Below are 26,372 nucleotides of genomic sequence, written 5' to 3'. Positions count from 1 at the left end.
CATGTGTTGTGGACATCCCTAACTTTGCAAATTTGTGTTGGTTAATGAGCTTTGCAAGTTCACGTCACACAATTGTAGACGGAAGGTCCTTTGCACAGTTGATTGCAAGTGAATCTCCTTTAACTAAATTCTTGCTTATGGTCAAGACATACGTTTGCAAATGTGTTTCGAACTTCACAAATATATGTTGCAAACGTCCCTAATTTCGCAATTTTGTGTTGGTTAATGAGCTCAATAGGTTCACATCACACGATTGCAAACATCACGACCTTCATGCGATTGATTGCATGGGAACCAACTTTAATTAAAATCTTGCTTAAGGTCAAAACATATGTTCACAAATGTGTTTTGAACTTCACAAACTTATGTTGTGAATGTCCCTTCACAAATTTGTGTTGGTTAACGAGCTTGGTAAGTTTGTGTCATACAATTGCGGACGTCACAACCTTCACGTAGTTGGTTATGTAAACCTCCTTTAACTAAAATCTCGCTTAAGGTCAATACGTATGTCTGCAAATATGTATCCGAACTTTGCAAACAACTATTGTGAATGTTCCTAACTTTGCAAGTTCACGTCACACAATTGTGGACATAAGGACCTTCGTGTAGTTGATTGCAGGTGAACTTTCTTTAACTAAAATCTTGCTTACGGTCAAAATATACATCCCCATGAACACTCCTAACTTCGCAAATCTGTGTTGGTTAATGAACTTGACAAGTTGTGTTGGTTAATGAACTTGACAAGTTCAAATCAAATAATTATGAAAGTCACAACCTTTACGCGATTGATTGCATGTGAACCTCCATTAACTAAAATCTCGCTTAAGGTCAAGACCTATGTCCGTAAATATATTTCAAACTTTGCAAACATATGTTGTGAGCATCCCTAACTTCACGCAATTGATTAACCTTATAATTATATGATATTTGCACCATAGTTTAAAAGCTTGCCGAGTTGACCCGATGACTCAATTGACTTAGCCCGAATCACAATCACCCAGTCACTGAGTTAAAAATCAGGTTGAACTCAACTTTAACAAAGCTTGGTCAAAAGTCATAAGCTGACTGGGACGAGTCATATATATATATATATAATACATTGGTAAAATATTATAAAATATAAATAATAATCATAAAATATATATATTTATATATTTTATATAAAATATAAAGTTAGCATGACCCGACCAAGTCACGAATCATTCAAGGACGAGCCGAATGATAAGTCACTGGGTTTTAAAACCATGGTTTACACATCAAAGTATGCAACATTTAAGCCGTTGATTAACCTTCTAATTAAATTATGTTCGCACATTGGAGTATTGAATGTGAATGCCGATGTTCACGTCTCAATGTGCAAACATGTTTGCATATCAGAGTATGCAAATGCCCTCACATACTGATATATTGATATGTGAACATCATCATTCCCACAATATAAAAACTTGTTATTTACATACAAATTATCAATACATCGAAACATTCAGACATTAACTAGAATCCATCAAAGCCAGTACATGATTCATCGTAACCATCTTACCTGGATCAAGTCCAGAGAGGATCAGATAAGCAAATTCCAATCAACAAAAAAGAAAAAGAGGGGAAAACAAAACGAACAGCAAAACTGAGCCAGAGGACAATTATTGTTACTGAAATCCTCTGCTTCAAACTATACTTGTATTGAAGAAGAAAAATCTAACAGCCAGGGAACTTTCATAGTTGCCCCAACAAAAGAATCAAAACATAAAAATCTTCAGGCCCCTGATAACCAGATAGGCTAAGTGCAAACAATCGCTATTCATCGATTCTTTTCCATAGTGGAAAGCTGAAGATAAGATCAGAAAGATGCAATAATGAAACCGAAAAGATGCAAATGAACTGATCTACATATCCTAGTCACAAAGATGGATACAATTGGAGAATGCTCTCATTTTTAACGGAGGTAGATCACCACAATTCTGATGTAGAAACTTTGCATTTCATCCCTATGATATAAAACTACCACTTTATGACGAGCACGAGATGGATGAAGAAGTATTTGCAACTCATTCAGCGTCTAGGGAGATCTCCAGTTGTGAAACTACCTTGTTTTCCAAGTTTTAGAGCTTTGGGATCAATTGAGATAGTCCCAACAGTTAGTATACCGGATGTGTCATTGGATTCAGATCCATTATCTTTCACAACAGAAGAGAAGGAAGCAGAAATAAACCCATTAACCTTGATTGGCATTGTACCCACAGTAACAAAACCAGCGGTCAATTTACCATCACTGTTTTCCTTTGATTCAATTGCAAGGGAGCCGAACTTCATAATTGAAGACACATTTTTCCCAACCTCCACAGCAATATCAGAGTCCTTTTTGGCACTTGATGAAACATTATCGCCCTGCCTAACCTCTTGCACTTCAGTTTGCTGACCAACAGTGTCTGTCGGTTTTTGGCTGGTCGCTGGTGATGGCAAGAAATACAAATCCTGATAACCCTGATTAAGTGGACTGGTTTTCTTATCAAATAAAGCTTTCTGCCGCTCCTCATAGTACATGAAATCATCCAAAATAGATGTCTTTGATGCGTAACTCTTGAAAACTTTCAGCATCTCAATACCTTGGGCATATTTTACCTGTAGAATAAACAGTTGGCAGTGAAAAACAGCAAGAATTTAAGCCCTTTGCGGCAATTATAAGACATGCATGGAAATCCATTTTGTATTTAATCTTGAAATTAAAAACCTCTTTACTGTGGCAATTTAAGTATGAATTGCAAGGAAAAGCATCTAAAGAAAATATCAACATCAATTTTTGTCAACTTTTTGAAAACAGTAGAGGGAACGTAACTGATATTTTCGAAAACAGAAAATATCAACTGGTGGCTCGGTTGAGACATCACAGAACCAAATAATTGTGAATCACACCAAACCCATAAGGAAACAAGATCACTCCTCTACAAGCTATCCAATGAAGGCAACCCTTTGTACTGTCGTTCCTGCAGTTAGAACCCTAAATTCATCTAACGAAATCTCATCAAATCTGCAGGTAGAGTTACATAGATTACAAAATTCAGGTTTTGGAAGTCCGCTGGTTAGTCAAGCCTGTTCCCACCATCACAGAAGTGCATAACCTGCAAGGCTGCAAAGGAAAAAAACCTGGATGTGTCTGAATCTGGGAACATTGGTTGGGGAGGAATGAATATCTTATCAGAACATCCACATGAACCAGAACAGAGATTCCAGACTCCTCTACACAGAATGCACTGTTAACTTTATTCCCAACTCTGTATGTGTGTGCGTGTGTGTGTAAATGCCTCTCCTCTCCCATTACTAAGCTCAAAAAAAGAGCTTCTAAAAGTTCTCCAAAAATAAAAAATGAGGTTCCTAATGACACTAGCGAGCAACCCAGCTGCTAAGGGCTCCAATTAGCAAGACAACCCTAAGATAGGTCATGCAACTGTATATTCTTCTAAAATCTGCTAATCTCCAACACTACTCTTCACAGTACATGAAGAGACAACAAAACCAGAGGGTTGGATCCATCCTTTCCAAATTTTCAATGAAGGCTTCCCCATCCCCAGTCCACCTAGAAAATGTCCCTGTTCCTATTCTTGATCCTAAAAAACCATCTCACAATTATTCAAACACCACTGTCCAAAACTAACACCGTCTAAAATCATGTTGAATCCCAATAACTTCCAGATCCCATACCCTCTAACAATGTCAATTCACTGCTTTTGTTTGCAGGAAAGCCGCAGACAAATACAATTTCAGTACCATTCAAGGATGCTTTAGTTATCAAAGAAGCCAAAGCAGCCAACTTGAATTGACATTTGAAGCCATAGAATACAGGAAGGAGAAACAAAGTAGCAGGAATCCCATACGTGCATCAAAGAGAAAAGGGAATGAAAATCCTAAATAACACATCCTGTTAAACGATGTATAGAAAAGCAAACGCCTACATATATGGTATCTTGCTTACATATACGCAATGCCTGTCATCTAATAAGTGTCCCCTTATAAGCTCCATCAGGAGAGATAATTGTAATATTAAATTCCATAAAAGGGCAGAGGCCGATAATTTAACCCTTTTCCACATTCAGCCAAGCTCACAGTAGACACAACATATGACCAAAGACGAACATACTTGTAAGTATGATATACCTATGCACAATATAGACAGAAAGTAAAAATAAATAAAAACTAGTGACAAACCAAAAATCCTCAAATATGGTATCTTGCCTACATCCAGTAAAGGTTACCACAAGGTAGAGCAGCCTCAATAAATGGAGGGTTTTATGAGGCTGATGCTGATCTGCCATCCAAGAACAAAATATAAGCAGGTTCAAAGTCAGACTGAGTACCTCAGGAGTATTTACTTATAAATTGCTTGCTGGTGCAAAGCAATGTCACTGTAAGTATGAAGATTCCTCATTTAGTTCTGGAATAAGTCTTAGGTGTTCGATTATGATGTCACTGACCTGAGTAAAAGGACTCAATCTACACAACCCAAGTAAATGGACTCTCTCTACACAGGCACATCACTTATCACTTGCCAGAGAAGAGGGGGGAGGAGATGAGATGTCAATTGCAGTAGGGTGCAATGCAATTCTTGCTTTATGCAATTAATCTTACTATAAATTTACAAGTATGACAAAAATGCCATCCTTGCACTACATAGGCTAACATGTTAATGCCACTTGGTCAACTCCTTCATTCATGGGAGACTCCATCCTTTTGCAATATGTTAGATGTTAAGCCATTCCTACCCATGAATTATGAAATGTACTTCCATAATTTTGAAGTGGGAAGCTCTATTAATTCCAATCAACTATTCAAAGTTACAGGGTAAAGGAGAAAAAAAAGGGCTTGAAGATTAATAAGTATTTAAGTTGTTTTGTTTTAAGTTCTTGAGTAATTTAGTTGATAACCATATTTTAGTCTTATTTTTGTACCACTGATGGTGACTTTTTTATCCATTAGTTGATAAATTAAATAACATGAAATAGTTGATAATTTATTGATCTTGATGTACAATGTATAATCTATTTCTTTACTTTTTATCCTTTTTTCCCCTCAAACATCTTTATTTCCTTTTTTATTGTTTTCTTTCAAGGATTTTTTTATGACAGTTTGCGAAGAATTTCTTTGAGATCCCTAAAGAGTGGGACAGGGAATGCCTAACTAATCTGTCCAGTAACTTGAACCACATGCAGCCCCTGCTGGATTAATGGTATTTTGGGTTGAAGCAGTGAGCCTATTTTCAAGTAAGACTCAGTTCTTATCAAGGAAGCCTACGTATGAACAAGGATTTACATCTCCATCTAGCTATTCTAGGTTGACGAATGGTTCTAACTTCTTGCTGGGAATTGATGACCTTGGATTGTATAACAATAAAAACCAAGTGGATATACATTTCCCTATCTACTATCAATATTCTCTAGCAAAAATAAGACCTACTCCAGCAAAAAGTTCAACGTAATCTAGCTTTGTATATTGCACTGCCTATCTAGGGTTGAACCCTGGGGTTTCATCATGAGCTCAAAGCCTCCTGCACACTTTGTTCCCAACCATTCAAGAAAATGATTGCATCCTCTGTCTTACCGATATATATCATTATCAGCCTAATCATGGTGAGGGCTTTCCTCAGGAAAATTAAAAAATAAGACGCTTCAAAGAAAATTCTTGGAGATTTTCTAAAAATAAAAATAAAAATGTGAAAAAATGTAATGTTTTGGAAATGGAATTAAAAATAAATATTTATGATAATATCACCATATCACATGCTACTTTTATTTTGAATTCTCAATAGTCAATTTACTGTTCGTTATCATTTTACAATCACAAAAATAGAGCTATCTATATAGTATGGTAGCATCGCATCATTAACCAGAGGTGTTTGTTCTTGGAGCATAAACAATTCCATTGCTATAATAGTCTAACATCAATTTCTTTTACAGACAAGTAATGGCAAAATATTTAGATTCACGCATAACCAGTAACTAGTTAAGGTGGTATCAGTAGCATAATAATCTGTATTTCAACTAAAGAAATGGAAAAAATGGTTATTTCAAGGATGAGATATTTAGCCCCAAAGAGGTTTGGCGTAGTGGGATGGGACCTAGGCCGCTAGGCAGGTGGTTTAGGTTCAAATCCCATGGGCATCACCCCTTGCGCAAGACAAAGCATGGCAACTCCCTGGGGCAAGGGGTAAGCCCACGAAGTTTTACACTGCCAGGACAGCGACCGTAAGTACGACAGGCAAAGCCAGAGCAGCTAGGTCTCTGATCCTGAGGATGGTTTCTCCATGTAAATATATATAAAAAAAAGGATGAGATATTTCAAAACATGAACTAGTAATTTTGCTAGTCATCCTCATTGCACATCGAAACTTCTTAATAATTAATCCTTAGATTCACAATCTATAAATCAATATATTTAATATAAGCAGGGGCTTTATATTAAGTCACAAGAATCTCCAGACTTCCAGAAAATCACCACCTACTTCCAGCAAAAGCCAACCTCCTGCAGTTTCTTAGGGTTGCCATCGTCCAGAGTGATAAAGCAATGCGGAAGTATTCAACATCAAACTTGAGACACACATATCTGAATTATAATAAAAATCTTTAAAAGGAAAAAACAACATTTCTCAAAGATGAAATTAGCTCAACAATCAAACTGACCACAGCCACCAACCTCCTGTGTGTCTCTGCTATTAGTCACTGGCTTGTTTTCATTGTTCTCTAATATTATGTGTCGGAAATTAGGGTTGGGAACATCCTTTATCAGGTGCCACTTCAATGGAAAGCTACCACTCCATTTATCTTGCAGCCAAAAGTCCATGTCCTTGTGGAAGTCAACAGGGCCAATCATTTCAGCAACACCACAGAACTGGCCACTAGCATTAACCTGCATAGAAGTAGCTAATAGATGAATGAGAAAGAAACAGAACAAGAATGAAAAAGATATCTCACAATAGAGAGGTTGGACAACTCACAGAAAAGAATAGAAAGATGGGACATGTCCTCTGCTTCCCTCCCGACCTTCTTTGTGCATCTTCATAAGCAGCCTCCAATCGTTTGTTTCCATTGGGGGTGCTTGACCACACATTGTACTTAATGCTTTTGTGCACATCATCCTCACTATAAGACTTTATTACAAAGAATTTTGCATCAGGATAACTAACAGGAAAGTCATCTCTATTGTACTGATCAGCATAAATCAAAATGTTCTCCTGCATGTCACTACCAACTGCCCAAGTCGAATATGATTTTAAAGAAAGGGGAGATGTCCACTGAGTTTTAATCCTGTTTGTTCTAGGACCCCGGTTTTGTTCACTTGAGACATGTGGGCTTCCATTCACACTGCCCATGACTCTGCCAAAATGCAATCTTATATTAGACTTATCAATCACAGGCCATTCATGACCACTCGATCCAACATCAGTCACTCCATTAATAGCTGCCGTCGTCGTAAACTTGACAGAACTCTGAACTGGTGACATTCTCCTTAGAGGAAAGTAGTCCTTTGCTTGAATAGATTCAGGAACACTTGAGCTCTAGCAAGTGAAATTGGTAGAAACAATTTGTCAGCAGACTCAACACATAACCAATCTATGAGGGAAAAAATACATGCATGCCACCTGTGAATTTGTCTATAAAGAGACAATACGCATACAAGCATAAATGCTTTATTAAAGAAGTGCACGAAAACACTCTCACAACACTTGAACAAAATACGCAAAAAGCGTAAAAATAACAAACATGCAATAATGCATGTATTTCATAAAGAAGAGCAAATGCTTGAGACTCTCAAGCTTCAAGAATTACAAAGGGGAACACCCCCATTTATACAAAGCAAAAGAGTGCAAAGGGGGGGCTCCCAAAGGAGTCGTTGGGGAGCCCCCAACGGTCACATTTGTGACCGTTGAGGCCCCCCCAACGACTCTATTGGAGGACCCCCAATGCACCTTTATGAAATACAAAAATGAAAAAAATAAAAAATAAAGAAATACAAAATAGAAAAATAAATTACGACATATTCCCAAATGGAATATGCGCAAGATTACAAGAATACCCTTTTTGGGTAAGAAAATAAACTATGTATAAATATATATATTTATATATGTAGAGATACATATACACATAATATATTATATGTATATGTATCTCTAAGTATATAAGTATATATATTTATACTTACAACAAGGTTTTGAAGATACATTTTAACACCCCCCCTCAAACTTACGGTGCGATAACCGCAAGTTTGTCAAGAAGGAAATGAAATCTGGGCGAACATAGTGCTTTTGTGAAGAAGTCTGCAAGTTGATACTCAGACGTCACGTATGGTAGATCAATGACCTTCTTCAAATATTCTTCTCTGACATAATGGCAGTCCATTTCTATATGTTTTGTTCGCTCATGAAAGGTGTGATTCTTGGCAATATAAATTGCACTTTTATTGTCACATCATAGCTTTGTTGGTTCTCTGATAAACACTCTCATGTCTTCCAAAAAGCGTTGAATCCATACAATTTCCATGGTGGTAGATGACATAGCTCTATATTCGGCTTCAGTGGATGACAGAGAGACCTTCTGTTATTTTTTGCATCGCCATGAGATCAAAGACTCACCTAAGAAAACACAAAAAACCAGTGGTGGAGTGACGGTTACTAGGGTCACCTCCCCAATCTGAGTCAGTATAAGCAAGTAATTTTAATTCAGAAGAAGATAGAAATACTCCCTTATTCATTGTTCCCTTCAAATATCTGATGATGGGAAGCACAACACTCATATGAACGGTTATAGGAACGTGCTGAAACTGACTGACGATGTGTATAGCATGTGACAAATTAGGTCGAGTAATGCTAAGATACATTAAAGAACCTACCAACTGCCTGTAAGGAGTAGGATCGGTTAGAGGAACACCGTCGTCAATCTTCATTTTTGCTCCCACAACTTCAGGAGTTTTGCATACTTTGTCATCAGAAATTCCTGATCTATCAATAATCTCACAAGCAAGTTTAGACTGAGATAGAAAATAACCACGTTGCGAATAGGCAACCTCAATTCCAAGAAAATATGTCAGAAAACCCAAGTCTGACATCTCAAATTTTGAAGTCAAGACGGACTTAATACCCTTGACTCCTTGAACATCATCACCTGTAATTAACATGTCATCAACATAGAGTAATAATATCACAATTCCTGCATTAGATTTTCTAGTAAATAGAGCAGTGTCAGTATAACATGAAGAGAAACCATTTTCCAGCATTACATAGGTAAATCTGTCATACCAAGCTTTGGGGGCCTGTTTCAAACCATAGAGGGCCTTTTGAAGACGTAGAACTTTATCTTTAGAAATCTTCATGCCTGGTGGAGCATCCATATATACTTCTTCGTTAAGATCACCATTTAAAAAAGCATTTTTCACATCCATTTGAAAAATGTTCTAATTTTTAATAGATGTAATAGTAATAAGACATCTAATTGTAACCATTCGGGCTACAAGAGCAAAAGTTTCTTCATAATCAATTTCATACTCTTGCCCATACCCTTTTGCAACTAAGTGAGCTTTATACCTTTCCAGAGATCCGTCGCTCTTAGTTTTAACCTTAAAAACCCATCGACAACCTATAGTTTTCTTTCCTATGAGTAGAGTTTGGAAATCTCAAGTTTCAGCCTTTTTAAGAACATTAAGTTCATTTTGCATAGCTTCTTGCCATTCTATACATTTTTTAGCTTCTTCAAAATTCCTTGGCTCAAAATAAGAGTGAATGGCACTAAAAGAAACCCTATACCGGGGTGAGAAAGAATCAAAAGAAACAAAACGAGTTGGAGGTCTCTTATTCCTTTCAGATCTTCGGTGATCGAGGGTAGGAACAAGCTCACTATATTGGTCCATAGCACTTCTAAAGGTGTCTTGATTTCTACGAGAGTAGGTTATTGGATCACTTGAAATTCTACTTTCTTGTTCATTGAGTGAGTTAGGTTCACCAACATCACCATCATTTTCCTCATCATGATTTGATGATACATCATCATCACTAGATATATCATCATTACTAGACAATAAGTCAAATAGGAAGGAATAATCAAAGTTTTCTTGTTGAGAAACATTTTTTTCAAAGCCACTTTCATTTTCTAAAAAAGTTACATTTCTAGAGACATATAACTTATCATCTCGAATATCATAACAACGAAACCCTTTTTGAGTTTCGGAATATCCAAGAAAGGCGCAAGGGATAGCCTTGGGAGAGAGTTTGTCATTCTTATCCGTAAGTATAAAACACTTGCACCCAAAAACTCGTAACCTACTATAATCAGGTTCAAACTTATATAAAATCTCAAAAGGGGATATTTTTCCTAATATTCTAGATGGTAAGCGATTTATCAAATAAACAGAAGCAAGAGCTGCTTCTGCCCAAAAGTTTTTAGGAATGTTTTGGGAAATAAGAAGGGTCCTAGTGGTCTCAATGATGTGCCTATGTTTTCTTTCGGCCAACCCATTCTGTTGAGGAGTTTTAGGACAAGACCTTTGGTGGACAATTCCATGATCCTCAAGATATACTTTAAATTGATTGGAGAGATATTCCCCTCCAGAATCACTTCTAAATATCTTTATATTACTATTGAATTGATTCTTGATCATTGAATGGAAGGTTTTAAAACACGAAAAAACTTCATGTTTGAACTTAAGAAAATAGATCCACAAATATCTGAAAAAATCATCCACAAAAATGACATAATAAGAAAAGCCTCCTTTTAAAGCAACAAGTGCGGGTCCCCAAACATCCGAATGAACAATTTCGAAAGTTGTAGAAGAGAACATAGTTATTTGCTCAAAAGGAAAACTTTGCATTTTTCCGAGAATACAATCATTACAAGAAAAAGAACTTTTACATAGGTCTTTTGCAAAATGTAAATAAGACAACTTGGTGATATTAGGATGACCAAGTCTCTTGTGCCATACATTTATATCTTTGTTTTGGGCCACATTACAAAAAGATTTTGGAACTTGAAGAGATTCCATATAGTATAAGTCTCTTTTTCTAAAGCATTCCCCAATCAATTTCCCGGACCGGCGATCCTGTATTAAACATTTATCACAAGATAATTTAATATCGCAACCATGGTCCGAGAGTTAAGAAACAGAAAGAAGGTTTAAGTTTAGTTTAGGTATAAATCTAATTTTTGGAATAAAAAAATCTTGAGTTTCAAAATTACCTATTCCTTTAATTTCAAAAGAAGTTTCATCCGTAGTGGAAACAAAAGAGGGAGAAACATTTTTTGAGTAATCGGAAAGTGAAAACATGTTTGGGGACATATGAAAAGATGCACCAGAGTCCAAAAGCCAAGAGACTTTACCTGGAAAAGATAAAGTAGACACGGCGGCACCGGAGGTAGCTCCCTTGAGGAGAGGTCGAAGGGCTTCCACTATTTGATTTAAAGAGAGTGACCCACTTGATGATGCCTCCTCCTTTTGTGGTACACCGGTGGTAGCCATTGCGAAAAGTTTTTTCCATTTGGGACATATGGGTTTGATATGTCCGGGTTATTTACAAAAATGACAAATAATTTTGCTATAGTCCCTTTTTCCTCTTTGCCCACTATTTTCACCTTGATTTTGTGGTTTAAAGTGAGGGGGACGATAGGCTTTAACATTGTTCTCAGGTCTTGATACGACATTGACCTCGTTGCTTTCTTCATGATTATAAGGAACCACAAGAACACTTGATCCTTGTTTACATAAACTCATACGAGTCTCCTCACCACTTAATTTGGTGAGTACATCTTCAAAAGAGGGAGGAGTAAATGAGGATAGAAGAGAAGACCTTATTTGCTCAAATTTGGGCCTTAGCCCATTCAAAAATTTGAAGAATCGATCTTCTTCAAGTTGCTTGTGACGGAGTTCAATTGCCTCTCCACTCCATTTTGGTTCAAGCATGGCAAGTTCATCCCAAATTGAGGAAAGATCGACAAAATATTCCCTAATAGTCATTTCACCTTGAGTAAGAGAGAGAGCCTTTTTTTTAAGATAATACTTATGAGATAGATCCCTCGATGTATACATTTTCTCAAGATAATGCCAAGCTTCTGATGCCTTTTTGAACTTAATAATGTTGGCATTAATCTTAGTTTCAACGGATGAAAATAACCTAAAAGAATCTTGAAATTCTTCATTTCTCATTCATCGTGCTTCTTAGAATACTCTTCAAGAGCTTTAACCCTTTCTTCTCCTTCAAGAATCTTGATTTCACTTCCGTTTACCACAATTATTTTGGGTTCCGGTTCCGGAATTGTGCCTTGTACATAACCCCATAGCCCCTTTCCTTTTATGTGAGCCTCCATGTTTCCGGCCCAAATATGATAGTTGAACCAATTTAATTTGAAACCAAGAGTAAAATGAGACTCTTTTTCGCCCATTATGAAGTAAAGAGAAAGGGAGAAATGGCGTACCAACACAATATTTCAAATGCTAGTTTGCGCAAGATTCTTCTAAAATATTTGAGAAGCAAGATCTACCACTCCAACCTCCAAAGATCTGAAGGCACGCTTTTCGAGGCACTTGAAAAGAAGAGAATCCCACAATCCTCTATCAGCAACCAAGCTCTGATACCATGTGAATTTGTCTATGAAGAGACAATACACATACAAGCATAAATACTTTATAAAAGAAGTGCACGAAGACACTCTCACAACACTTGAACAAAATACACAAAAAGCGTAAAAGTAACAAACATGCAATAATGCATGTATTTCATAAAGAGGAGCAAATGCTTGAGACTCTCAAGCTTCAAGAATTACAAAGGGGAACACCCCTATTTATACAAAGCAAAAGAGTGCAAAGGGGGGGGGCTCCCAAAGGAGTCGTTGGGGGCCCCCCAATGACTCTATTGGGGGACCCCCAATGCACCTTTATGAAATACAAAAATGAAAAAAATAAAAAATAAAGAAATACAAAATAGAAAAATAAATTACAACATATTCCCAAATGGAATATGCGCAAGATTACAAGAATACCCTTTTCGGGTAAGAAAATAAACTATGTATAAATATATATATTTATATATGTAGAGATACATATACATATAATATATTATATGTATATGTATCTCTAAGTATATAAGTATATATATTTATACTTACAACAAGGTTTTGAAGATACATTTTAACACCACCATGCTTGCTCAGCACTTGAGCATGCAGGCAAGCCACACATGCAAACACACCCATGGGCAATCAAGTTGGACTCACCTGGGAAACCTGAGTAGAACTTAAGCGAGGAATACCCAAAGAAGACAGTGTGTCTAGTGATACAGGCTTCTTAGCAGCACCCTCAGTTACATCAGAGACTCCAGATTTCACATCCGTGGGTTGAAGATTCTGAGCATTCTTATTCTGCTTTTTTCTTCCAGTCAGCAAAGACTCAGTAGAAGGGCCATGAGGGATAGTTACTGTGCTTATAGAAGAAGATGCTGGGAATGTTGCACCCACACCATCTAGTCTACTAGCACTTGAGATAGGAACATTAGGTAGTGAAACATCCAATAAACTACTGGTGGTGTCGGGCCTAGGCTGCATGACTACTGGGAAATAACTGGGAGAAGAAACTGTATGTTGGTAAGGTGGACCACTGTAATATGGTTGAGATCCTACAAACTGGCCATCCACGCCAATGACAGCTCCAGGTATGTAGGGGTTGAACGGGTTATAAGTGGACTGTGCATATCCATAATTAGGTGGATAATATACATAAGGCAAACTTTCATCTTGCAAAGTCTGCAAAAAGAAAAAACATTAGCTTCAGTGAATTGAAAAATCCAAAAAAAAAAATCACAAGAATCAGTAAAGGAGGCCTGGATAATCTCCGAGTTAAGTATGATCATAGGCCTCTGTGAATCCCATGCAACAACATAAATGGAACATGACTCCCAAACTGACCAACAGTTCTAAATATTTGACAAAGGAGAAGGCATGCACACAATACAAATATACAAGAGTGACAAAGCTTACAGAGTATTGGAGATCTGGGCCATCCAATCCTAAAACTCTAGTGTGGTCCTCCCAATCTCCAGCAGCTTCAATACCTAATAGAGGATGAAAACAAAAAATGTATAATTGAAGGAAAACACCTGGAAAGAATTTCCTTTGACAGAAACCACAAAAAAGGGTGTTACCTGTACAGTAATACCCATAATAGCTGTTAGTGTCAGGGTAGTATACTCCCTGATCTACTATGACTGCAGGTGCTGCTTCATTATCCATAGCATTCATTTCTAATGGAGTTGTAGAAACTGTGCCACCAGGTGGATTCAACTAAGCACCCTGTTTCTTAAGGAGAAGGGAAGACATAAGTCACTGCACTTAGGTAAATAGCAATAAAAGATTGATAAAATTTATAAAGAGAAAATCTCAGATGATGTTAGTTCCTACCAAATAGGCTTCCGCTCTTTTAGCTACAGAGCCACGTCTTTCCATATCAAAGCACTACCACTACTAAACAAAAATGGAAAGTTATGGAAGGCTTAAAATGCAAGGGAAAATTATATCATCTAACAATTGTAAGAGATTCTGCATAGCAAAGCACTTCACACATCCAAGGAGAAAAAGACCTTCACATGTAGAACTGCATAATGAGCTGAGCAGTCTGTCTCAGGTTGTCTAAGGGCTCATTCTAGCTATAGACAACTTTGGGCACAACTTGATCCGAAGACAAGTGTTCAAACTCGGTCAGTAGTTGAGCTCAAACAAGCCCAGTGTTCAAACTCGGTCAGCAGTTGAGCTCAAACAAGCCCAGTGTTCAAACTCAGTAATCCATAAGGTTTTATGCCTGAATATCGGTATGCACCGCTAAATATTCTCTAACTTTACTGTTAAAATAAAATCTAATGGAGTTCTACTCCATGCAAACTTGAGAAACCAAGCTCAAGCTTCACTTAAGACTGTCTGAAGACAACCTAACGTGAAGGTTCAGCATTGTTCAAGCTTGGGCTCATAAATGTGTATACAGAAATTTATATGTATATGCTGGACTCATTTTTAGTATGAAGCACTAGGGTTATACCCCACAATGCTCTTCTCTGTTGAACTGGTTTCATGTCTGGATATTGCTATGCACTTTTACCTATTGTCTAACTTTGGTGTAAAACATGGTAGTGATAGAGATGGCAGTAACAGGAGGGGTAGTTTTAGTAGGGGTGGCAGTAGTAGTATTAGCAATGCTTTACCCAGCTTGAGCTTGGGGCTAGCTAAGCCCATGCTCCACGTAAGTTTGTTTTAGCTAAGCCTCAAGAATGCAGTCTTAGATACAACCCTTCACACACAATGTAAGACTCACTCTAATGAACAAGATGCAGAAGAATTAGTATCTAACTTGGGCGGAAATCAAGCAAAGCAAAACCTTCGCACTTTGAAATGTCGAATAAAAAAATAATATAATAGATTATTTATTGAAAAGAAAATATTAAAACGCAGAAAAACTGTGAACAAAAAAGATTCTCCTGTTAAATGCTCTTAATTAAAATGATATGTCTGGGCCCACCGGCAATTAAAAGAAAACTCATGAATTATGGCAATCAGAGTTTCCAATAACTGGTATTCCAATACTCACCCATCAAAATTGCCCGATTAAGTTTCAGTCAGACTGAACCTATTTAAAAAGGTTTTAGTCATTGCCAGAAGAAAAATTAAAATCACAACCAAGGTGAACAAGCAATAAGGAAAAGAAGCACATGACCATCCAACACATATTTTCCTTATTGCTAAAAATCACCAAATCTAGTAACAATGGAATGGTTAAAGTTTAAACCCCAATATCTATAAAACCCCATAATTCATACAACATCAATTTTAACATAGTTCTTTTCCCATGAAATTTACCAATAATTATAAACCCATTACACAAGAAATATTTGAAGATGCCCACAATTAAAATGCTAACGATTTCAACAAACGAGAATCGTCAGAAAAAAAAAATAATAAATGAAAATGAAATTAATCAAGGAAAAACTACAATCAACCACACAACGAAAACAAAAAAACCAATAAAATACCTGATGCAGACGAAAAACTAAGCTGATACAGAAACCAACAGAATCCAATTCAGCGAAAACACGAAACCCATCATGGAAATTTTCTCCCGCATGCCAATTTTGGACAAACAATAGCAAGAACAGAAGGGGCAACCGGAAAGGCGACTAAGAAACAGAGAAAAGGGAGAGACATTTTTACCTGATGGACGGCTGATTCATGGCTCGTACAGGCTACAAATTTGGATCAACCGTCCCATAAAAGGGACAACTCCAGGCAGCATCTTTGTGCTGCAGTGAACCCTAACCCTAGAAAAGCAAAAGGAGGAGGAAAGGAATAAAGAGGGAGGGAGGGAGGGAGAGAGGAATGGGGGGAGGAGGGTGGGCTAAAGGGAAGAAACTAAAGAACCACGAATCCCAAACAGGCAGTGGGGTACTGTTTACTTTGGGTCGCTTTCTATTTATGGGACGCCCTATCTCAGGCAGGGCCCCCCTCAGGGAAAAGGGTATTTCAATGGTGCCACAGTACCTACATAGTAGTACGTAAGTCACAAGGACACGGAAAAAGACACGTTAGTTTTTTTTTCATAAATTTAGAATAAAAATAAGATATGGGGACACAACACGAGGGTGAATTGAAATTGAAGTATCTGTGCAACATAGTGCCATACAAAGCCAAAGGCCGCAGGTCGGGCTCAGTTGAATCTAGGCACTGTCAGAGTTGGACCTAATCTGATCTAGCATAACCTGACCTGAATTCAGGTTGACACAGATGAAGATCAGCTAAAACTGAATCCAGATCCGACTTGCTTTGCATGTACTCAGATATGCACTTTAACTACAGAATCCGACTTAACCGATTTGAATGCAGTCACAATCCAACCTGAACTCGAACCACTTACATCCAAAACTGGGTCATCATATTGCCGCCATATGATTTTTTTTGTTTTTTCAACATGTTTAAGACAAAGGTGGCCATCGATGCTTGAAATTACCCAAACTACACCATAGATATGGAAAGATAAAATCTTATACATAAAAATAGTTTGATCTAAGAGTCTATTTATAGGTTTTCAACCATAAAGAGGTCATATTTTCCATAAAACATATCTACATAAGAATTTTGAATGAGAGGAAGGGTGGGTGGACCATCTCTCTCTCTCTCTCTCTCTCTCTCTCTCTCTCTCTCTCTCTATATATATATATATATATATATATATATATATATAAAATGTAAACTTGCTGCCTCCATGGAACATGGTTCACCTTTACAACATGATGGTAGCCCACCGAAACTAATTCTTTAGCCTCTTATAGGTATTTTGACATGCGAGACAAAGCAGCCCAGCTGCAGGCATCCCACTTTTGATTCGCTGGAACAAAGGAGTCCTGGTGGACGCATTCTAAAAGGAAAGCGTGGGCCATCAAAAAGTAAGCAACTAAATGCATAAGTTTTTGCAAATAGATGATAAGTTAGACAGCTAAATGAAATGTTAAACAGTTTTTGGAAGTAGATTATAAGTTAGACAACATTTTGTAAATTACTCCAATATGTCTATCTAGTGTTTTGCAAAAGAACCCACTTTTTTGAGAGATGAGCTTTGTAAGAGAAAGTGGCATGTATTGGTGTTCATACTTGCACTGAGAGAAAGCACGATACCTTATTTTAGTAGAAGACTCAGCATACAATCTCTCTGTGTTTGTGACTCTTTTGAACGAGTCTTTAAGGGGGTGCGCGACACAATTGTAACCCGGGACCATTGTGTCCCGTTCTACATGGGTCTCACATCCTGCACCAAATGCCAAACTTTTGTCTAAAAAAAAACGAGATGCAAGTATTACTTGTATCCCATTTTGGCAGGACAAATTGTCAAACCTCAAGGGGGTCTAACAATTTGTTTGGGACACACTCATCATGCACAAGTTGTCCAAGGCATCAAAAGTATGAGAACATTTATAGTAAAATACACCTTCGTAGATTTGAACGAACGACTTGATCTTTGATGCGTTCTTTGCAATCCCTTTTTTTGATATATTAATCCAATATGATTCCTAGCATTCCTATCAACGTAACCACCTATATGTTTTTTTTCTCACTATTTTGTGGTGAGAAAAAATACTATATACAAGCATACCATTTGGGGTTCGAACTTGCAACATCTCAACACAAGGTGACGTGCACTAACTGCTCCTGCCAGACAAGCGGAGACCCAGTTGGTAAAAATACGATATATTTTCAGTTTACCAAACATGACTGATATTTTTCTCACTGTTTTGTACTATTGGTGGTCCAATTTTTAAGGCATGTTTGCAATGCTGTCTGATTTTTCCATGTAAATCACAATCATCGTACTTTCTCAAGGTTGGCAAAATATGAAAAAAAAATAGTTGTGATTGTGATTGCCAGTTGTCATTGTTTTAGATTGTTTTTACTTTGAATATTTTGAAAGTTGGCCACAAGGTTGACCAATAACCACTTGTACTTTCTCAAGCTTTTATTTTCTCACCTGTGACCAAAACAAACATGCTCTTAGTTTATTCCGCCTTTTATGCGTTAGGAGTCAAGTTAGCTGGAGCCATTTAAGTTTAACCTGATAACCAGCAAGTTTCCCACTTTGATTATGAGTTATTTTATTACAAAAAAAAAAATGGATTTAGCTATAGTTCAGATGTTTTATGTTTCCAAGTGCTTTCTTTATTCTTTGACTACTACATAATTTACTCTATCTTTCCCTTTTCTTTTTTTAGAGAATAAGAAAGAATGCAGGGATAGTTCTGTCCTTTTTGTACCTAAGGTTCTGTTAGGGTACGTTTGATGCGCCGTTCCCAGCGTGATTTGAACGAAAATCACGCTGAGAACGGCGATTTTCAACAAACATTGGACGCGGTGGACGGCATTCCGCACGTCCGCTGCGTCCAATTTACACTGTAATTGTTGATCCACCTCCCCCCCCTGTTACAAAAAGAACAGGAACGGAGGGAACAAAAGAAAAAAAAAGTTGTTCATCGACGGGCGTGCCGACAACGGAAGCCCTAATCGTTGAGTCCTATTCTTCTCCTCCGAAATTTCGCAGGATGTCTGAGAGTGTTTGCCCTCTCTCGACTCTCTGCATGCCATAGTTTTCTGTTGTTCTCCATCCAATCCTTTTCATCGTCCGATTCTTGCATTTGGGAGCCCTAGTTATCGATCCCCTCCTTCTTGATCGTTCGATTCGTGCAGGTACGCCATTATCTATCCTTCGTCTGTATTTTTTTTGTTTTTTCCCCTGTTTTCTGTTGGTGTTGAGTTTTGAGTTTATACATTCTGGGTTTTTGTTGGTTTTGAGTTTTAATCGATTTTTTGACTCATCATGCCAAAAACCAGTCATTAAGATGATAATTCTTCTATCTCCAACGACAGATTGAAAATCATCTTTTCCAGTTCTAGTGTTGAAGTTGTTTTTGGATCTATTAGTAGGTGTTTGGATGTCAATCCATGACTTGTACATGAACAAGCAGGCTTTGGAACAATCAGTGGCACAACAACAGAAGTAAACAAGCAAGTTTTTTGGGAAACTGAGAGCCTCTGTGCAGTTGGAAACTGGTGGCAATGACATTTTGGTATGTGTTAGCAATGTCGTCACAGAGATTGGGAGGCTCGCCTATTGCCATTGGAGCTACATGAAAATGTCATGGCACTGTTCTGCTACTGGTTTATCACAATTTAACGATCTCCTTAGTTATTATGGGTGCACCGTGCTCAAATGGTGTTAGAAGCTTAATGTTCTCTTTTATCACATTTTAGTTTGATGATCAATAGTGGCGTGCTCTCTCAACTGGTTAAATAACCCAGTGGGCTGCTATGTATCCTCCTAAAATAGATGCTCTGTTCTATGCTCATTTTGTCAATGAAGTGAGAGCATTGACACCTCTTCTGGGGAAATTTAGACCAACAGTTGGAAAGAAGGCCTATATTGTGGTGTCTGGTGGTAGTTTTTGCCCATGTGAAGGCACTGCAGATGCACTCAAGTGGCCAAGGGCAGGTTGCCGTGAGAGGAGATTCAAGATCTTTGATTTAGCCATTGGTGCTACTGGGGGGATTTCAGATTCTGAGGTGCCTGTCCTGCATGCTGTTTATCCTTATTGAGAAGTTATACAGACCAACTTATCTGCTCCCAAGTTATTGAAAAGTTGATCATGGCCAATTGTATAGATTTTATCCTTCATCAGATTAATGAAAATTATTCATTTCATAATCCTTCATTTTAAACTTGCATGATTCATGATATCTCCAGGATTTGTTATTCTCTTCTCTGAAACAATCTGATATTTTTGGAAGGTCATTGTGTTGTTGCTGATTACTTTTTTTTCTTTTTTTCTTTTCTGGTGCTGAATTCTGCATCCCATGGAGTGTCTGGAAGTTCCTGGATTTGTCTCTATATGGTGCCTAATCCACATAATTTACAGAAATATAATTTGATCCTTATTTGGTGCAAAATCCATATTTAGGGCAAAAATGTCACTCAAAATCTATATTCTAGGCAAAAAAATTATATTTGGGACAAAATTCTATATTCATATAAAAAAAACATGATTTTAGATATAATTTCATAATTGGATCCATATTCGGGCAAAAAACCATAATAAATTTGTTAGAACATGTAAAAATGGTAGACGAATCGGGTCATACGATCCAAAACGAAGTAATTTGACCCATTATTCTTGATTGTCCAAGTTGTTCGCACATCGTCATCAAACAAGGGACGATTGGAACATAGTATTTGAGTACGATTCAAACAAATGTTGGACTTAGAACAATTATTACAGAACGAACAGAACCAATGCTCTGTTCCGTTCTTTTTGTTCATTTTGTCCAACCCTAGGGTATGTTTGATGGCTTGTCCAAGATTGAATAAAAATGAACGAATAAAACAAATAGAATACAAGTTTTGTCTATTATGTAATAACTATATTTCATCCAAAGTTTGTTTTGATTGTAGAGGAAAGTTGTGTTTTAAAGATCAAATTTGTTTTATGTTGTGCAGATATCTCGAATACACATGAATAATGGGTCGAATAACTTTGTTTTGGATAGTACAACTTGATATGTCTAACCATATAAGTGTTTTACCAAGTTTATTATAGATTTTAACTTCTAATATGGACCTCAAATTAGATTTAAAAACTAAAAATTGTTTAAAATTTGGATAATTTGAAAAAAAATAAGAATTGATACTTTTTGATATATAAATGCTTCAAACTGGATTTAAGTATAAATTTTTTTTAAAATTTTGAGCAATTTGAGAAAAATAAGAATTCATAATTTTTTATATACAAATACAAAAACCATAAATAAATTACAAAACCCTAAAGTACAATAAAATAAACCATACATAAATTACAAAACGCTAAAGTATAATAAAATAAACCATAAATAAATTACAAAACCCTAAAGTACAATAAAATAAACCGTAAATAAATTACAAAATCCTAAAATACAAGAAAATAAATCATAAATAAAAAAAGTAAAAATATAGTATAAATAACACATAATAAAAATATAAAAACCTTAATTCAAACCTTAATAAAAAAATAAAAGAAAAACAACCATAATCAAATACAAGAAAAACCTTAATCAAATTAACTATAAAAAAGCCACATTTAAAGAAATTTGATTCAACGCTCTAATAAAAGAAAACCAAAGAAAAAACTCTAATCAAATTAACTATAAAAAACCTAATTTAAGAAATTTGATTCAAAACCTTAATCAAAGAAAAAACATAATCAAATAAAAGAAAAAAACTAATCAAATTATATATCAAAAAGATATTTGATTCAAGGCCCTGATAAAAAAAAAAACTAATCAAACTAAATATAAAAAATCTTAATTAAAAAATGATTCAAAACCCTAATCAAAATTTATTTTTATTCAAATACCTAATCAAAGCTCTAATAAGAGCCTTAATCAAAGAGAAGAAGAGAGAGAAAGATACTTGGGTGTTGTCGTCTGTGACCTCGCCACCCGACCGTTGCACGGGGTGAGAGACAGAAGAGGAAGAAAGAAAAGAGAGAGGGAATGAGATGGTCAGGATTAGAACCCTCTCTGCTCAATTTTTTTAAGTCATTCTCTGTCTTGTTCTCAGCATAACATGAGGGTGAAACAGTTGGATCAACGAAATAAAAATGCGGTGAACGACATTCTGCACATCTGCCATGTCCATTGTTTATTAGATCCCCCTTCCCAGCGACTGTGCCATCGGAAATCAGGTGTGGAACGGGAGATCAAACAAGTATATTGTACATTTTATGTCACAGTAACCCACCACTTATATAGCGAAGCATGTTATATGTTTCCCCCAAGAACACGCAGGTGCGCGTTCTCGTGTCTGAATGAGTGCCACATATGTAAGCACATGGGGCTCGTTTCCCCATGTGTATCGACATCACTTAGCTTCGGAGTTCGGTGCATTTGCAAAGACTTAAGTACCCTTTTCTGTCATTAGCGCCATAAAACGATGTTTTGAGTAAAGGACAAAAATGTCCTCCTGCCAGAAAGGGTTGAAATCATCATCGTTTTCGCCCTAAGGAGTAAACTCCTCTGCTTTAACAGGAGCTCCTCACAATATGTCACCCTAAACGTTCTAGATCACCCTTTGACGATGCATCATATGTTGTAACAGGAGCTTCATTTGATGATGCAGCCTTTGACATCGTCTGCTGCCGCAGGAGCACCCTTTGTCGTCGTTTGTTGCCGCTGGAGCACCCCTTTGTCATCATTTGTTACCGTCGGAGCACCCCTTTTTGTCATCTACTATCATCAGAGCGTAGTCGGAGCACCATTGCCACCATCGGCTGCATCTACCTTCTAGGTGTTTCTCCTCCACTGTCGAATTAGCAAAACTTGTGTCCTTTCAGTGAGTTTTGTGTAAGGTTTCATTATGTAAACAAATCGATTTGTAAATCTGAATGTTAAATCTTACAACTAGTTGCACTATTCATGCTAAATAACACCAATTTTAATACTGAAACAAATCGATTTGTATCTATCCACCTTATGGGTGTCAAAAAACAGTTAGCACGATTTATTCTTATGAAGGTCAAACATTACAACGATATGTGCTTACGAAGGCTAAATTTCTATAATGATTTATAAGTTTGAATTTAACAATGATTTATACATTTAATACAGTAGCGATTTGTTTGATGCAGCAACAATTTATATGTTTGAAGCAATAGCGATTTACAATTTATGATTCATGATTTATACATTTAAAGCGACCACGATTTATACATTTAATGCAATAGCGATTTATGATTTACAACGATATGTACTTATGAAGGGTCCGATTTCTACAACGATTTGTATGTTTGAAGCAACGATTTATACGTTCGATGCAGCAATGATTTATACGTTTGAAGCAGTAGTCATGTGTATTTATGATTTATGAAGTTACCATGATTTGTACTTAAGTTTGCTAAATCATACTACGATGTTTACTTATGAAGCCAAAACGTTACAACGATGTGTACTTATGAAGAGTGTGATTTGTATGTTTGAAGCAACAACGATTTATATGTTTGATGCAGTAGCGATGTATAATTATGAAGTTACCTCGATTTGTACTTAATTTTGCTAAATCGTACTACGATATTTACTTATGAAGCCAAATATTGTGACGACTTGTAATGTTGGTGATTGTGTAACGAATGTGATAATTTGTAATAATATATACTTGGGGAGGCAGTTGTAACATATAATGATGTTGTTAAATTTATGTGTTGTGCATGTTAGCAATGACTACAATTTGTAAGACAAGAAAGCCTTCGCCGTTGGAGGGGATGACTCTTGGAGAAATCATCTGTCAATCTGATATATATAAGGGTTATGTAAAGTACCAAAATATAATGAACATTGAGAATGAAAAAGACAGAAACAAATTGTTGGATATTTATTATGCGGAGCCTGATCCATCGAATATTGAAGATGAAAAGCAAACGAAGAAAGACGAGGAAGAACTAAAGATGATGAAGAAGAAGGATGACGAAGAGAAGGAAAAGCAAATGAAGGAGGAGGAGAATGAAAACTGCGTGCACTTATGAGGCAAAATGATTTCCTTCTGCCGACCATGCAAAATTAAATCTACATGCACATCATTTTTCATGTTATCTGTCATGATCGTCAGTTGCATCGCACTATACTATGCATCGAGTTGTTATTTACAGTACCAATAAAAGAAATGACTTATCGTATATGTGTGTTGATGATAGTGATTCACATGACAACGATTTAATGACAACTACAATGCTATGAAGCAATTTCAATTTTAATTGCTAAATGAACAGCGATTTGAATACGCAAATCGCCATCGCAATCGTGCAACAATGTAAATGTCGCACACACACGTTTCAATATCATAATACAAATATCTTACAAATCAACACTAGCAAACACATAATATGTTACAAATCGATATACATATTGCATAATATATTATAAATCGATAAGAAAATTCAGCATAATAGCTTACAAATCGATATTAGCAAACAAAATAATATCTCGCAAATCGATAGTATATTACTATAACTGTGATTTGCATTATACTATTCCAATATTTTCTATACAAAAGCAAATCGTTGTGGTCGACATAGACATCATTGTGTAAATCGCATAAATCGTCAACCGGAATCCAGGTCTCACAAGTCATATCGATTTTTTACAACGAGCGGGATGTGAAACGACGTTTCTTTTATAAATGAATGACATACTTTTGTAACAAAGACAAATCGTTGAGGCGACTTATGATTTATGATTTATACATTTAAAGCAGCAATGATTTATACATTTAATGCAGTAGCGATTTATGATTTATAAAGTTATCAAGATTTGTACTCAAGTTTGCTAAATCGTACAACGATATTTACTCTTGAAGTTCAAACGTTACAACGATACATACTTATAAAGAGTGTGATTTCTACATCGATTTGTATGTTTAAAGCAAGAACGATTTATATGTTTGATACAATAGCAATTTATACTTGTTGATGATAGTGATTCACGTGACAATTATTTAATTACAGGTATGATGCTTTGAAGCGATTTCTATAGAAATCGCTAAATGAGCAACGATTTGAATACACAAACGGTCACCTCATGTCGCTACAATGTAAATTCCTCATGCACAGGTTTCAATTACATACTACAAATATCTAATAAATTAATACTAGAAAGCACTTAATATTTTACAAATCAGTACAAATATCGCATAATATATTATTATACCTAACCCTATACCCTAAATCCTTAGTATCTTACTAAACCCTAACCCTAAACCCATAATATATTACTAAATCCTAAACCGTAAACCCTAACCCTAGACCCATAATATATTACTAAACCCTAAACCGTAAACCCTAACCATAAACCCTAAAACCTAAAACCTAAAACCTAAAACCTAAAACCTAAACCCTAAACCCTAACCCTAAACCCTTAATATCTTGCTAAACCCTAAACCCTAAACACTTAATATATTACTAAACCCTAAACCCTAAACCCTAAACCCTAAACCCTAACCCTAAAACCTAAAACCTAAAACCTAAAACATAAACCTAAACTTAAACCTAAACCCTAACCTTAAACCCTAAACTCTAAACCCTAAACCCTAAACCTAAACCCTAACCTAAACCTAAACCCTAAACCTAAACCCTAACCCTAAACCCTGAACCCTAAACCTAAACCCTAACCCTAACCCTAACCCTAACCTTAAACCCCAAACCCTAAAACCCTAAACCTGAACTGCAAACCCTAACCCTAAAACCTCGATTTTTATGTTGATTTTGTATATCGATTTATAAGCTATCAACATGAATTTCTATATCGATTTGTATGATATTTGATCATCGATTTGCGTTATACTATGACAATATTTTTGTAACAAAGGCAAATCGTTCTCGCCAACAAAGATGTCATTATGTAAACTGCCTAAAACGCAAATCACTTAAAGGTATATGTTATTTTATTATAAAATCTTTGGCGGGTCCCATAAGCATTAAACTCCTCTGCTATAAAAGGAGTTTCTCGCAATATTTCCCCCTAAATGTTCCACAAAAAATCTTTGTCGTCGTTTGCTTTCGTCGGAGCACCCTTTGTCGTCTCGGTGAGTTTCGTGTAACCATGTGTTTTTATGATTTATGAAGTTACCATGATTTATACTTAGGTTTGCTAAATCTTACAATAATATTTTTGTGTTGTGCAGGTTACCAATGCCTTACATTCGTAAGAGAATAAACACTTCGTCGTTAGAGGGGATGACTCTTGACGAAATCATCAAACAATATGCTTTGTATGAGCAATTAGAAGCGTACTACAGAATAATGACGA

The 26,372-nt window shown here is 36.3% G+C and overlaps 1 protein-coding gene across 4 annotated transcripts; it reads right to left on the bottom strand.

Moving 5' to 3' along the window:
- Positions 1 to 1,643: 1,643 nt before the first annotated feature.
- Positions 1,644 to 16,353, bottom strand: LOC149820976 (YTH domain-containing protein ECT4-like). Of its 4 annotated transcripts, none has more exons than XM_089982128.1 (8): positions 16,218 to 16,353; positions 14,421 to 14,483; positions 14,165 to 14,318; positions 14,001 to 14,074; positions 13,242 to 13,766; positions 6,983 to 7,543; positions 6,682 to 6,894; positions 1,644 to 2,619 (listed from the first exon to the last, which is right to left on the bottom strand). In XM_089982128.1, the coding sequence occupies exons 3-8, from the start codon at positions 14,259 to 14,261 to the stop codon at positions 2,050 to 2,052; spliced, it is 2,040 nt and encodes a 679-aa protein (XP_089838254.1). In that variant the 5' UTR covers positions 14,262 to 14,318; positions 14,421 to 14,483; positions 16,218 to 16,353; the 3' UTR covers positions 1,644 to 2,049. The 4 variants fall into 4 exon arrangements, with proteins under 4 accessions (XP_089838254.1, XP_089838253.1, XP_089838255.1 ...); XM_089982127.1 differs by having other exon boundaries at positions 14,165 to 14,312; XM_089982129.1 differs by having other exon boundaries at positions 14,421 to 14,480; positions 16,218 to 16,317.
- Positions 16,354 to 26,372: the final 10,019 nt, after the last annotated feature.

Source organism: Nuphar pumila, chromosome 12 (genome assembly GCF_984573655.1).
Source record: "Nuphar pumila chromosome 12, dmNupPumi1.hap1.1, whole genome shotgun sequence".
Classification (NCBI taxonomy): domain Eukaryota; kingdom Viridiplantae; phylum Streptophyta; class Magnoliopsida; order Nymphaeales; family Nymphaeaceae; genus Nuphar; species Nuphar pumila.
Note: the sequence above shows the minus strand (reverse complement) of the source record. Positions and strands in the feature narration are given on the sequence as shown.

Coding starts and splice junctions, on each gene's coding strand:
- LOC149820976 (XM_089982128.1), bottom strand. CDS start 14,261: ATGAATGCTATGGATAATGAAGCAGCACCTGCAGTCATAGTAGATCAG. Junction 14,075..14,164: donor TTATGGGTATTACTGTACAG/GTAACACCCTTT, acceptor ATCCTCTATTAG/GTATTGAAGCTGCTGGAGAT. Junction 2,620..6,681: donor ATAGCAGAGACACACAGGAG/GTTGGTGGCTGT, acceptor TTTATTCTACAG/GTAAAATATGCCCAAGGTAT.